Source organism: Apostichopus japonicus, chromosome 15, assembly GCF_037975245.1.
Source record: "Apostichopus japonicus isolate 1M-3 chromosome 15, ASM3797524v1, whole genome shotgun sequence".
Lineage (NCBI taxonomy): Eukaryota > Metazoa > Echinodermata > Holothuroidea > Aspidochirotida > Stichopodidae > Apostichopus > Apostichopus japonicus.
This window is the reverse complement of record NC_092575.1, coordinates 4,851,531-4,866,367: the sequence shown is the minus strand read 5'-3', so window position 1 is coordinate 4,866,367 and position 14,837 is coordinate 4,851,531. Positions and strand designations below refer to the sequence as shown.

The 14,837-nt window shown below is 39.7% G+C and overlaps 1 protein-coding gene across 3 annotated transcripts in view; it reads right to left on the bottom strand.

The window, feature by feature from the left end:
* LOC139981077 (uncharacterized) overlaps positions 1-14,837 on the bottom strand; it is a 49,826-nt gene that overhangs the window by 9,400 nt on the left and 25,589 nt on the right. For all 3 annotated transcript variants that reach the window (XM_071993238.1, XM_071993240.1, XM_071993239.1), the window contains exon 2: positions 7,149-9,491. In XM_071993238.1, the coding sequence (XP_071849339.1) occupies positions 7,149-9,478 (2,330 nt within the window). In that variant the 5' untranslated portion in view covers positions 9,479-9,491. The remainder of the gene's footprint in view (positions 1-7,148; positions 9,492-14,837) is intronic.

The following is a 14,837-nucleotide window of genomic DNA, read 5'->3' as shown; positions in this document are numbered from 1 at the left end:
TATGCAGCCTTCACTATAAATGAAGCCAATTTTGGGCGATCGGTCGGCGACTCAACCATAACCAGGAACATTTCCACAATCAATTCCTGGAAGTCTAAATATTGCTGCTGGTATTTTTGTAAACTAATTTTGAAGATCTGCAGGAAATGTAGTTCCTGTAGTATTTGGCATACTTCCATGTCCTTTTTTTTTTTGCTCTGTTACACTGCAACAACTTGCAAGTCTTAAGCAATTGAAGTGAATTTTTCCCAAATAGTTTTTGTGGGTATTAAACTACAGTACTGTATGTGGACTACAGTATGTGACAAACTTAATGTTGTAAGCCTTATAAAGATAACAACCTGTAAAACCAAAAGTGATTTTCAAGTTTTCGATCCAAAGGACGATGCTGGCAGTTTGGATGGTAGAATGAGAAGGAAGGGCATTGACCGGAGGGGCGGGTCATAGAGGGCGCACAGTGTTAAAAAGTTACCAGTTCATTCTAGGCACGCTAGAACAAAAGTGCTGAGATTGTGTGCCGACAGGTAAGCAAGGAGCGAAGTAAATAGGGAATTTACAGGAAATTGATTGACCTGGTATGGTAATACACCAATACATCAGCGAATTATTTAGTGTTCAAATTTTGTGTTAGCACTTTTAACGGCTGTGAATTTTTTTTAACTCTCTTATTGAAGACTACAGTTTCTGTGTAGAAAAACTGATATACATCTTAACACTTGTACAGCGACTTGACCATCTTTTATAGCATTTCACGATGCGATACCGGATTAATTAAAGTCACTGCAAATGACTGCATTAGCTTACGCTAATTGTTTCAAAGGATCCAACTCCAAAAATTGAGATGAAGCAACATTGCCTCAACATTTTATTGAATGCCAATCATGAGCGAAAAGTGTGTAAATATGGTGAGTTTCATTAACTGCATTGCAACAAACATCTCACATTACATTTTTAAGTATCATCTAACCGTTCAATTTCCCTCTCCTAATTCGCAGAAAAGCATCTATGATGAGATATTAATGAAACATAAGACAAAATTATTCTTCGGACAAATTTTGCATTTCCTGTCATGGGTTTTTTGGCAGGAAAATGTTTCAAACTAAAAACCGCATAGTTACGTTACCATGCATGCCTTATTTATGTGTAATGTGTAATGTTATGCTTAATTATGTAGTGTGTTGCAAGGAAGAAGTATTCATTTACCTTGGTCAAGAAACAATAAGAAGGTGAATGAACACTGAAAATAGCTGGACAAATTTTCAAATTCAATCCTCTAATTTGTTATGCATTATGATACATAATAATAACAGCAGATGATTTGAACCTTGGTGAAAAGTCTCGGAAAACATTTTCAATTTCAGCTGGAGTCATTTACAATAACATTTAACACCGTCATAGCAGTTAACACCTGATCTAATTTAGCATATTTATTGGATGTCAATTAGATGGGAAGAGTGCATGACCTGTGTGTAGACAGGGAAGACAGATAAGTGAAGTACACATAAGTTGCCAGATAATTGCATTTTTGAGGGGGTGGGGGATGAAGGGTATTTATTTATTTATTATTAGTTCTTTGGGTTTATTTCTCTTTGTTTAAGGGGAGGGGTTATTTATGAATATTTTATATTTTTATTAATATTTTTTTGAATTTGTTATAATGCTCTTTGATTTACAAACATAAACATACAATGTATTCATGCTATAGTTCACTAATTGAAATATAACTGTCAAGGTGCATTTCAATGTTTCAATTGTTTCATTAACAGTTTCAAAATATTTTAAGTCAGCATTTTTGCATGTCATTAAAATTCACTAATATGAAAGGCGTCCAGAGGAGAAAATGTTAAGAATTGAGAGTGAATAATTTTCCCTTGACCCTCACCAAAAAAAAAAAAATAATAATAATAGGAGATTTCTTATTTTCCTTCATTGCAATCTTTCTTTGGGCAAACTTGGCAAAAATGTCCATAAACAAACCACAAAACCATCCCAGCTGTTATTTGTCATTTAGAGAAATTAATAAAAAAAATCATGAGCATTAACAGGATATTCCAGATGAGAATATATTTTTGGCCGATGAGAGAGGAACGTGTTTTTTATAAGCTTCCTGATGAAATTTGCATTCCATTCCTGCATACTCAGTTTTCCAAGATAACAGCAGTCCGAAATTGACACGCTTTGTACCCAAAGTGAACCTGGAGCAAAACAGGTGTGATGTCATGAAAAGCACACTGACAAGGCTCCTTTTTAAATATTTTACTTAAAAAAATGTACATCAAATTTACTAGTACATCAAAGTTGGGATACTTTCTCAGTATGAATGCACTAAATGTTATTGGGTTATAATGCTAACTCTAAATGCCCCTAAGGGTACAAAGTTGGCACACTATCCAATCCAAGGTCAAAAAACAATCAAGGTTTGAAAATGGGAGAGAAAGAAAACATTTTTGCTGCTTGTAATGTGCTAATATGACATCATGTGGCAGGTCTACTAGCTTTAATACTGCAATGAGTTTACTCACAATACAATCAGATACAATCTGTGCAATTTCAATTATAAATATCTTGATAATGCCATGGTTGGTATTGAATGCAAATTTGGTAGAGTTGCTTAGAATTTTGTTCCTCTTTCATCCGTCAGAAAAAAAATCCCAAATTTTTCCTCCGAAGTATCCTATTCATGTACGTGGCTAGTTTCTGGAGGGATTTAAGGAAACTTATTATGCAACACACCACTGGAAGAGAAGTTTTAGCAATTGCCTTGAAGTAGTTGCTTTGAGAAGTCTCTCTCATTAATTAAGCAGACTAAATGATAACCTTTGTATATAGCATCCACTATAGCTGAGAACTATGCTGTATATAGCATCCACTATAGCTGAGAACTATGCTGTATATAGCATCCACTATAGCTGAGAACTATGCTGTATATAGCATCCACTATAGCTGAGAACTATGCTGTATATAGCATCCACTATAGCTGAGAACTATGCTGTATATAGCATCCACTATAGCTGAGAACTATGCTGTATATAGCATCCACTATAGCTGAGAACTATGCTGTATATAGCATCCACTATAGCTGAGAACTATGCTGTAAAGTACTAACAATTTGTACACTAACCTAAACTGCATATCTGTCTTTTTGTCAAAGAAAATCACCTTTTAACGGGATAATTTCCACCTAGGCTGGCAGTAATACCCGAAAAAATAGAAGAAAAAAAAGCTCTTATAAAAAGTATCCAAATTAATTGTACAGTAAAATGAACTTTAGTCATTGAGTGTAGTTCTCAATACAATTTGATTCTAAAAGTTTGGCAACACAATTGCCTGCTTTTCATGGGTGGGTGGGTGGGTGGGTGGGTGGTGACTTTGGGCAGAATTTCAAAAGGGAATAGCAGTGATTATTCTTGACCCCAGATTTACTCTACTGCCAGTGTGACAATTGCCAACATACTATAGCCCAGGTATCATGTAAATTACAAGGTCTTCGGGATTTTGAGCTAATAACCTCAAATGACATTTGACCTCCACCAAAATCTGTAGACAGGTCATATGCCATATGGTCTATTTATGGTGCATAAATTTGCACAATCTCTAAAGTTATGATTCTTGAGCTACAGAGCTTTCAAGATTCTCCACATTATATGACCTTGGTTGACTACAAATGACCTCTGACCCCACCAAAAACAATAGTAACCTTGTGCTCATGATGGGAAAGCCACATACTCAAGAATGACTTGAATTGTCAACACCTTTCCTTCTTGAGATATTGTTACAATCTATATAGAGGATCAAACATACGCATACACACCCACGCATCGCAACCATACATACATACATACATGCCTATCCATAAACACACATGTACACATACAAATTGTACATGTATACTTACATGTAAACAAATGAAAACTTGAAATTTCAACATAACATAATTTTTCACGAAATGCTGATCTTCTCTAAACTACTGTACTTAAATTGTACGGATTCCATTTTTTCACCATCAGAGCATTGTATATCAACTTTGTGATGTTTGATAATTGGAGAGAGGGTAGAGTGGAGTCATTGCTATCAATATTCATAATTTCAGTCGCTGCATTAATTACCTGGCTGGAACTGTTGCCTCAAACGCAACTTGCTCGAAGCCTTTTTATTCGTGGGAGGTGTGAATCCAGCCATGAACTCTTCCATGCATAGCTGAACTACTGGGAGGCATTAAATATTCTTCACAGATGGAATAATTTTGTACAGAAAATACGGTTGAACCTATACAAATCTACCACAACCAGCTAATTAAGTTCTAGTTACTTCAAAAGAGGAATTTAAACAGAATCTGCCCGCCCCCCTTCCCCCTCCTGAGGCCTACCATGCCTCCCTCCCTGCCTCCCCCCCCCAAAAAAAAACCCTTTTAGGGCTTTGCTAACACACAGGGAACTTATTTAAGATCATTCTTTTTCAATCATAGCTAATTATCTTCCTTCATAATCATCCATGTTATTTCATATTTTGCTCAATTTCCACAAATTCCCTCACAAATATCAATAGGAAATGTTCTTTATTGAGACGGATATAAGCCAAGGAGACGTATTCTTCTGTTCATGGAATATACAATTTCCTTCCGACATACCCTTGCATAATGTCTAACTGTGATTAATAAGGAGCATATTTCTACATACTCATTCATATTCATTAGTACTGATGCATATTCATACTTTCATACATAATCATTCATATTCATTTGTGTTTATTCATAAAGTAACATAATATATATGGACAAGAATACAACAAATACTTTATATTCTTCAGTGTCACATATATATCTTTAGTAAGAGAAACCTTAGTGAGCACTCAATATATTTTTTATTTTTTTTATTTTTTTTATTCTTGGTTTCTTCTTTTTTTCACTTAAACTTTCCTATCCTCGCAGTATCTTGACTTACAGTCTGTCAAATACTTTAATCCCCTCAGAATTAAAAAAAAAACGTTACTTTATGTTTCTATGATTACTAATCTCCAAGTCAACCAGTTATGTTAGGATAGCTTGAGGAGGATCACCATAGACAATAGTAGACACTAAACTTTATAACTGTAACATTTCTAGGCTAGAAAGGCTCTACAGCAGCCAATACACAAATCATCCCCATCCAGTCAGTAGCTGTGCAATATACCTCCTTGGACTTTTATCCTCAGAGGGGGCCATCTAGGAGGACTTCCTGATTTTGCATTTAGGCTGAATCATGTCCTTGATAAAAGTTCCCCCACATATTAAGCACTCCTTGATTTACCTCTTGTTTGACGAAAATAATTGCCTTAAAGCTAACACAGTTTGCAGTGGGTCGTAGCTGTAGACTATCTTTCTCCTATCAGGGAGAAATACAGTACCAAAATCTCATACGTAAACGGACGATCCTACGAAGAAAGACAAAAAAAGACACATGCTCGCAAAACAGGGTTACTTGTAAGCAAATTCTTTGTGGATGAGCATGATGAGATGGACTGTAATGTCTTGATACCGAAAAATTTCCACGGAGAATGCAGAACACATGCGGATTCAGACGGACGGAAATCCCGACCGAGAAATCACAATGTAACACCTCTGAATGGTAGATTGGGAAGGATGATGGGGATGACCTTAGAGTTGGTCATTGGGGATGATGGGGGTGGGGAAGGGGGCACAGTGCAAAACATGTTCCCAAGTTTGTAGGCATGGTAGATCAGAGAGCGAATATTATATATAGGAGACGTGTGAGAGAGGAACGAAGTCATTCCATTCTCACCGAGTCGCATAAAATTTACGAACGATTGGACACCAGCTCTTAAATAGGAGAACCAGAAGGGAGAAACTTGGATGTCGGAAGACAGAAATTTTGTCCAAAACTTTGGGCGGTATGACAAATAGGAAGGATGGGAGTCCGGAATGAACCAAACACAAGGACAGTGTTGAAAGGTCACCACAGTTCACAGATCTAAACGCAGCAGAACGAGAGGGCAACATTTTTTAATGGGGAGACAGGTAAGTATTGGAAGCCCACCATCTGGCTGCTGCAAACAGCCAGTTATCAACCACTTTGAATTCTGTACACAACTTTCTGTGTCCCCCACAAATTTTCAGGGTATTCATTTGATTTCGCTAACAAAGCTTTGATGATGTTTTTTTGCCTAATTTTCATCCTACCCTGTTGCAAGTTTCATTGATAAGTTCAACAGTTTGGGAACAAAATGCCAAAGGCAGCTTTACAATCATTTTGCTGAGCTGTGTTAATAAGGATTTTTTTTCTTTTTATTAGTTTGATTCAGTGCAGAATTTCCTTTCTTTGTGTCCAAAAAATTGTCATCTATTGTTAAATTATCTTTTCCATCTGAAAACCCATTTTCAGTTTCTCCACACCCTTCCCCCATTTCTGATGCAATTTAAGGGAATATTCTGGTGGAGGACAATATATATATGAAATTAGCAAAAAAAATGTCCAAATCTGTTAGTGGAAAAACCATATCTCAATTATCCTTTACTTAATACTCAAAAGATATCGGTTGATAGAAATGTTAAACTGATTGTTGACATGTACCTAAACCCTTGATGTTTTCCCTAGAGGAAGGTCAGAGTAGATCACACAGGTGGTCTGTCATAGCTGTGAATGTTCTTCAAAATCTTCACTCTTACAAAATCCAATTGTGCTGTGGAAATCTCTCCCACCCCCACCCCCCACCCCACCCCCTACTTTGTGAAGTTCAATATCATCAAGAAAAGAAAGAAGGAAGAACATATATCTAACAAATGTGAGAATATAATGATAATTTTGCGGAATTCCCCGATTCCCAACATTCCAATCTTCCTAGACATTCTTCTCACAAAGACCTAAAAAAGACCTAAAAGGTATTTTAAATGTTTTTAACTTCAAATCCTTAATTGAATGTAAACGGAAAGAGATGGTTTGTCTGTCTGTCTGTAAATGCTACCATTCAAATAATCACGTTTTTCTCATTCAAAAAGGAAAAATCCCCAAAAAAATTTAATTCAAAAAATTGTTTCATCTTTCTATCCAACCCAGAGGCATCATCGCAGTCAATGATGATGTTAATGTCACAGATATACTAGCGACATTTCAATTTCAATTCTCAGATGATTCTTTGACACTTAGTTTTCTTACCTTTCCGCTGGACTTTTCCGACTGCTGGACCTGGTCCGGACTCTCGTCTTCGCGTCCCCGTCCGTGGAAGGAGTGGCCGAGGACGAACCTTCTCCCCCGTTGACCGGATCCGTCGTGCTGTGGGAGTGGGCCGGGTGGGGTTCGTTCTCGTTACAGCAGTCCCGGCAGAGGTTCCTATCTCCGTCGGGATTGCCGCAGACCATCTGCTGGGACGAGTGCTTGGGTTCCTCTCCGCCGCCCTCGATGCCGAAGGCGGCCCGGGCCCTCTCGTGTCGTTTCCGGTGGTCCCTGAATTCGGAGTACAGGAGGAACGAGAGCCCGCACTCCTTGCACTTGTGTCGGTTCTTGAACATGAGGTCCAGGACCGCCTTCGTCTGTGTCTCTATCCCGTTCATGCACTCCGTCTTAATGTCCGAGTTTTGAGCCTGTCCGTCCGCCTGCGCCCCGGGGGACCCGTCCAGTCTCTTACGCGAGTAGTCTATGGCCGAGTTGTCTGAGTTCTGTAACTGGGCGAACCCCTCGTGAGAGTTCATATCGGACGCCGAGGGACTACACAGCGGTCTCTCCAACATGTAACGCAGTTTGCTGCCGATCTCGTCGCTGCTGTTGTCGAGGTCGTTTCCTTCCACGAACTCGTCCGTCAAATTCTCCTGGCGGTGCTCCATCTGCTGCACCCGCCTCTCTTGCATCTGTATCCTTTTCTCCAATTGCTGCAACATCTGCATCAGCTCCGCTTTGTTCTCGCCGGAGCCCTCCGTGGTGTCCATCCGACCTTGCTTCTTTGCGCTCGTCCCTGACGAACTGCTCTTCGTATCTCTGTCCATGTCGTACTTACTCCCCCGTAGCACGTGCGTACTCCGGTGGTGGGTCAGGTCCGAGATGAGATCGAATCCCTTCTGACAGATGTTGCATTTGTACTTCTTCTCGAACGCATCGTGGTGTCTCACACGTTGGTGGGTCTGAATCTGCCTCAACTTTTTGAAAAAGTCCCCGCACAGCCCGCACCTGTACGACCCGGGCATGCCCTTACCCTTCGTACCCCGGAGCCGTTTGATCTGATTGTCGGCGCTCGCCGCGAAGGCCGCCTTGCAGTCGGGGTGCTCCCCGACGTGGGCGGCCAAGTACTGCTCCGTCGGGAAGACGCTTCTGCACTTCAGGCAGGGGTACGTCTCGGGACCGTGTATGGTCTCGTGTTGCCGTTGGTGGTCCCGGTCGCTGAACGCCTTGCCGCAGATGCCACACTTGAAGGGCTTCTCTCCACTGTGGATCCGCTGCCAGTGTCGCTTCAGGTGGCACTTCCGGCGGAAGGCCTTGTGACAGTCTTTGCATTCGTGGGGTCGTTCGTTACTGTGAGCACGGTAATGCCTAGTTAATACGGAAGCCTGCGTGAAGGTCATGCTACATATAGGACACATAAACAACTGACCGGGTTGACTCTTGATATCGATGTTCAGCGAATCTTCTGTCGATGGCATCTGCGTCTCCATGGCTTCCACGGCCGGGTACTGCATCTCGGAGGAGGGTGTCAGGTCGGGCCTCTGGGTCTGCATCAGCGGCGACTGTCTGATCTCGTCAACCCCATGAGACATCATCCCCAGGCCGTCTAGCTGGTACTTCCCGTTGATCTCGCCGTCCTGGGTTGGCTCTTGGCTGTAGCCGTTCTCGCCTGTGAGGTCATCCTCATTCTCCAGACGGCATATGTGTTTGCGCAGCCCAGACCGGGAGTCGAAGACCTTCCTGCAGACTTTGCAAGAGTAATCTTTCATGTTGATCACGAGATTCATCGGACTGGACGGGTTGTCTTCCACAGCGGCGGCGGGTTTCTCCTCGAAGGCTTGGGTCTCGTCCTGCTGTTGGTAGATGCCACCGGTGATGAGGTTGTACCTGGTCACGTTGTTGCCCCCCTGCGGTGGCTGGTGCGGCGGAGGTGGCTTATGGTCGTTCTCCTGGGTCGAGGGAGAGCAGAACCCGTTGCCCGTATTGAAGTCGTCGTCCAACTCCGGTTTCCCTAGACTCTCGTCCAGGGTCTTCCGGTTCTCCTGGTGGTAGGATTCCATGTCCTCGCTCTTGACGCTGCTGGCCGCCGACAACGCCGACAAGAGGATCTGCTTCTGGAGATGGATGCCCTCGACTTGCTCGTCTTGTCCGGTCGACGTACCCGCCTCCGGTGGGTTGGTCTCGTCTGTCTCGTCTCCTCCAGGTGCCGGCGCTGCATCATCCATCTCCTCGCTGCCGTTGTTCGCCTTCCTGGCCTCGTCGGAGTCCTCGAAATCTGCGATGCACTTTTTGAAGTCCTCCAGAAAGCTGGTCTGTTGACTCATCGTCTCCATTATGATTCATAAACTAAAAGAGGAAGAGACAAGAAAAAACGGAGATTTGAAAGTTACTTTCAGGGGAAACCAGACCCCAGAAGAAGCTGATGAAATGATTTAGTTTCAATAAATACAAATGAGTGATGATAAGGCAATTTGGCCTGTAGCATGGTAAGAAATTTATGCTCTGCACAGCCTGTTGCTGATACATCCCATTGCAACACAAAGCTTTTCCAAGCATAAAATATATCAAAAATAAAGTGATTTGAAAAGCAACGTTTAAGACTTGAAAGATTAATATCATATTCTCAACATGTATTGTAGTCAATGTTCATGAAGACTTCCAATACCCTACTGTTTGAGATCTGCTTTGAGGATCTCAAGATGGCTTAAATTATACTAAAACACTATCGAACGAAGGCAAATGCAATTGTGAGTTGTCAGATACACATATATACAGATATGCTATTTCTAGTAATGTCTTAATTTTTTGTGCTCTTCTATCCAAATTTTTGCACACGAGCCACTGAATAAGTTGTACTGTATAGACATGGGACCAGCACATCGTAATATTAACCCAACTAAAGCATACTTTGTAAGTCAAAATGCAAAAGACAGAAAAAGAAGTTGGGCTACATATAAGAGATGAAACAGTACCCCAGCTCATAAAGCCACAATGTCTAAACATCATTGGGCAATGAAAGCTGATATCCTAAATTACGATATGTGCAGGAGTTTTGTACCGGATAACCGAGAGCCATGTGGTGGTACAAAGCTAACCAGATATCCCATCCTGAACCCTACGTGATGTTCACGAATGAAGCTGATATTATAGTATATATAATTGTCCATACTGCAACTGAATCAGTCTGTTTTTTATGAATACATCTTTGTCATAAAAGGAAACCAGCTTAAAATAGAAAAACAAGGCTTTGTAAGTGACTAATTGCCAAACTTCTATAAATGTAGATTAAGAATATATTCTATTTCCTCTTTTCTATCTGTCTAAAACTTTCCAGACTTCAGGCTTCCGTTTATTCATTTTAACTTTATACACTGGTTCATTAACCGTCAACACAATAGTTTTGACAAACGCTTTGACGATTGTGGACTCAAGTGATTCGTAAAGGTTCTTCGACCATAATTGTGGTGGGACCAACATTTATTAACCCAGTACACTTTTTACCAAGATGTTTTACAAACTTTTGGGTTGGAATGAAGAGAAAAAGAAAAACAATCACCAGATCCTGTGATTTTTACATTTCAGCTGTACTGTATATACATAGCACAAGCGATTTAGCATTCTAGAGGCTCTCATAGAAAAACCTAGGTTAATTACGAAATATGAAGTTTCCCGACCTTAGGTTTTGAGACTTTACAGTGTTTCTAAAGTTTTTGGACTTTCAAGTCTGTGTTGACCTTTGACCTAAAAAAAGAAAACATGTGTCCCTGTACTGAGATGTGACCAGTTACATACTTTTGTACATTTTAAGTTCGAGCAAGCTTTAATTATGGGGATAATGTATTCCCTCTATTGGCCTCAACCTCCCACTCTTGCGTTTATTAAAGTGGACTTATGAAGGACTAACTTTGAAGTGCATTTAATCTTCACTTAAAGATGGGGCTTATCATCTTCACACAGTGTTTGGACTTTATCTTTGCTGACGTCACATGACCATTGACCTACACAGAAACAATAGAGGTTCTTGTTGTCACTTACGGAGTTCCTAATTGCAGAAATTATGAAGTTAACACACTGTGTACTAGAACCATGCTCTGCTGCTTGAATTAGCATGTTTGTAAGCTAAGAAGGCATCAGCCCCACACGCACACAAAAACACACACAGACACGCCATCACAAATCACATCTTACTATCACATCTTATGACAATTATTGGTGACAGAAAAGAACGAAATGATTTGATTTCAAAATAAATTGGAATTTATCAGTGCTAGCTACTCTCCATGAACCACCTACTTCTCTTGTTCGCTGACCGTCACAAAGCTAACCCCCCCTCCCCCACCCCCCTCTGAAGAGTTCAAAAACCTTTGCTCTCTAAACGCCTTTTTTTCATCCTTCCTAGTAGGAAATACCTACCATTTTAATTTGGAAATGTTTCGTTAACAAATGTGTTCAGAACACACTTCCCTGTACAGTATGTCGCCACACACCTGAACCAACACACTGCTCATTACGAATCGGCTGTTTTCTCTTTTTCCTCACTTCATTTCACAAATTTTTCGAAAAATTAGTTTCCTTACGAGCAGATTTTTACATGTATGAGCTAAAAGTTTGAACATACGGACAATAGTCCCTTGAGACAAACAACGTGCGGAGATGCAGTGTACATATAAGCCACTGCACTACAGAAATGTCCATTATCCATTTTTGTCCATTATGTGGTCGAATATATGTGATGAAAGTCTTAATGTTACTTTATAATGACAAAATTGCTATTTGTTGATATTTCTGTTTTCACCACTTTCCCAAAACTAAGTGAAGACTTCCTAACTAAAAGCAGAATTCCAAACTGAGATAAGACTTCCAAACTGAGAGGAGAGTTCTGCACTGGGAGAAGAATTCTAAACAAAGTGAAGAATTCCAAACTAAGAGAAGAATTCCAAACTAGGAAGAGAATTCCAGACTACTGTTAGTGGAGAAGAAATCTTAAAGGGAAGAATTCCAAACTAAGACAGGAGTTCTGAATTGCGCACAGAATTCAAACTTAAGTGAAGAGTTCCAAACTAATGAGAGAATTCCAGACTACTGTTAGTGGAGAAGAAATCTTAACTAAGGGAAGAATTCCAAACTAAGACAGGAATTCTAAACTGCGAACAGAATTCCAACTTTAAGTGAAGAGTTCCAAACTAATGAGAGAATTCCAGACTGAGAGAAGAGTTCCAAACTGAGAGAAAAATTGATGGAAATGTGACAAATCAAGTGAGATATGGATTAATATTTATATATATATGTATATATAGATAGATAGATAGATAGATCGCCGCACACTGCAGGCGTGAAACTCGAGTAACAACATGCTGTTAGTTACCGTATCTAGTATACTATATTATGTGCTTGCTCTACTTCTAAGTATTGAGCACTGTTGCAACAGGAAGTGAACATTTGAATCACTCATGTTGTGTTGCCAGGTACATTTTCTAGCCTCATAAGCCTCTAGTCCTCATGACAAAGCTACATTACATCTACAAATGTACGATGTGGACTATTCTAACAAAAATTTAAGCAAAAACGTGTCTATTTTGTGTACATTATAAAGTAATGCCTCCTTGTGCAAAAAAATGCAATGCACTTGCTCGACTATAAAAATTCCGTGTTTGGTTAAATTTCAAAATTGATCGACACTGATCGCTTGAATATGAATCCAATGTGTTAATTCGATTGATACGACTTTCACTGGAGATCGAGGTTGGTGTTGTATTTAAAATTCCATTGAAAAAAAATAAGTCACATACTGACTGTTACTACAGCAAGCAGGTCGACCCCACAAAAAAAAAAAAAAAAAAAATACAATTTTTTTTTTTAAAAAGACAACCCCTGTATTTTTTAACTTTTGGACAGCTTACTGTAGAGACGGCTTCTTTTGCAAACGCAGTAATATTACAATAATCCCGAAGATTCGATTCCCTGTAGCACTCATCTAAAATTAATGGGCTGTATTGAATTCCACAAGCAGACTTGGCATAAAGTGAAGCTTTTGAATCCCCAATAAGCCAAGAGGTACTGAGCAAGAATACAGGTTTCCTAAGATATTTCTAAAACAGAAATTAAAAAAAGAGACAGATTCTACCTACAGTACACAGCAGGGGTGCCCAGATTAACACGATTCATTCTACGATGTAAGTTAGGTAAATGTTATCCAATATTTGTCAACCGGATTAAACTTTCGTGTATTTCCTTAAACAGGAAAAATTTGTTGCTTCAAGTTTTGGAATATATAACCATCTAGATGAGTCAGCCATTTTTGACATAAATTTTTAAATTAATTCTTTTTTAACACGAGTCACACATTCACCTACGGAAAACGAAAACCACCTCACTTCCGATGTCCCACTCCTTTTCAAAGGCAAGCACAAAACTCGAACAGTGTTCAGTGACAGTTGCCATGGAGATTTTCCCAATGCCCACTCCCAATGCCCCACCCCACCCCCCCCCCCCCTCCATTACAAACTGAAACATTTTTTTGGCGAAATTACTCAAACACTACTTCTTGATAGGGGATACATACTTTAGCAGACAACACATTATAAAACACAGAACTTGCATGTTACAATGCTCATTCAACTTTACTTTTTTTTATCATAAGAACATCAAACATTTTTGCAATTCTGGGAAGATCCCAATTAAACCCTGAGACAGCGATACTGTAATCTGATCTGAGTATGTATACATACAGGGGTACTGTACCAGCAACAACTTCAGCTCCTTTCCACACTTAACAAACCCCAGAACTTACTGGTTTGGGGATTTAGAAAAGAAGACAAAATGTACCTCTCTCCTGCAGTACTACACCCTTACAGAGACACCAGCTTAACAACATTTGGTAACGTTTGTGTCGTGCCCCCACTTCCAGCATTCTGAAGCTTACAATATGAATTTTTGCCATCCCCCCGCCCCTTTTCTCTTTCATTCACTTCATCCGCTTAATCAGAGTTTGGTTACATATAATTTTTGTTGGAAAGAATAATTAAATCTACAGCTCTCTAAAACAGACAGATAAACCCTCTTAAATTTTTTTTTTTTTTTTTACAAAAGTATGCAAATTACCCAGGTCACACTACTGCCAATCAGGTTGTGGCAATATTTACAAGAGAGAAAAAAAAAGATGACAGATTTCATTCTCACAGCCTAGAAAGCATGAATGAACTGGTCCAACAGTTTTTTTTTTTTTGGGGGGGGGGGGCTATCTAATCATAGTTTTCTTCAGAATAAACAAAACACAAATTGCCAAACTTCTACTTCTGCAGACGCATGTAACTCTAATGTCATAAAATGACACTGTTATGTCCAAAACTGTAGCTCAATACGGCCTGGCAGGTACCATACTACTGTACCATGAAGTTGCAGGGCATCATACTACCCTACTTTTCCTACATAAAGTGGAAAAAAAAAAACTAACAAAGTAACAAATGAAATGTCACATATATATACATATACAAGTGCTTCATCCGGTCTTTTTCAAGTTGCTTTTTCTTGCAAATTGATGCATTTCCATATATTCTTATTAATGTATTGTTTTTAAAAGAGAATAAAAAAAAACATAAAACGATCCTTTTCCTAGGAGGTATGATCGAATTCCCCAATCACCGGATTCATAGGACGCACAACCCTGACAAAAGCCGTGAAATAAAATAAGAT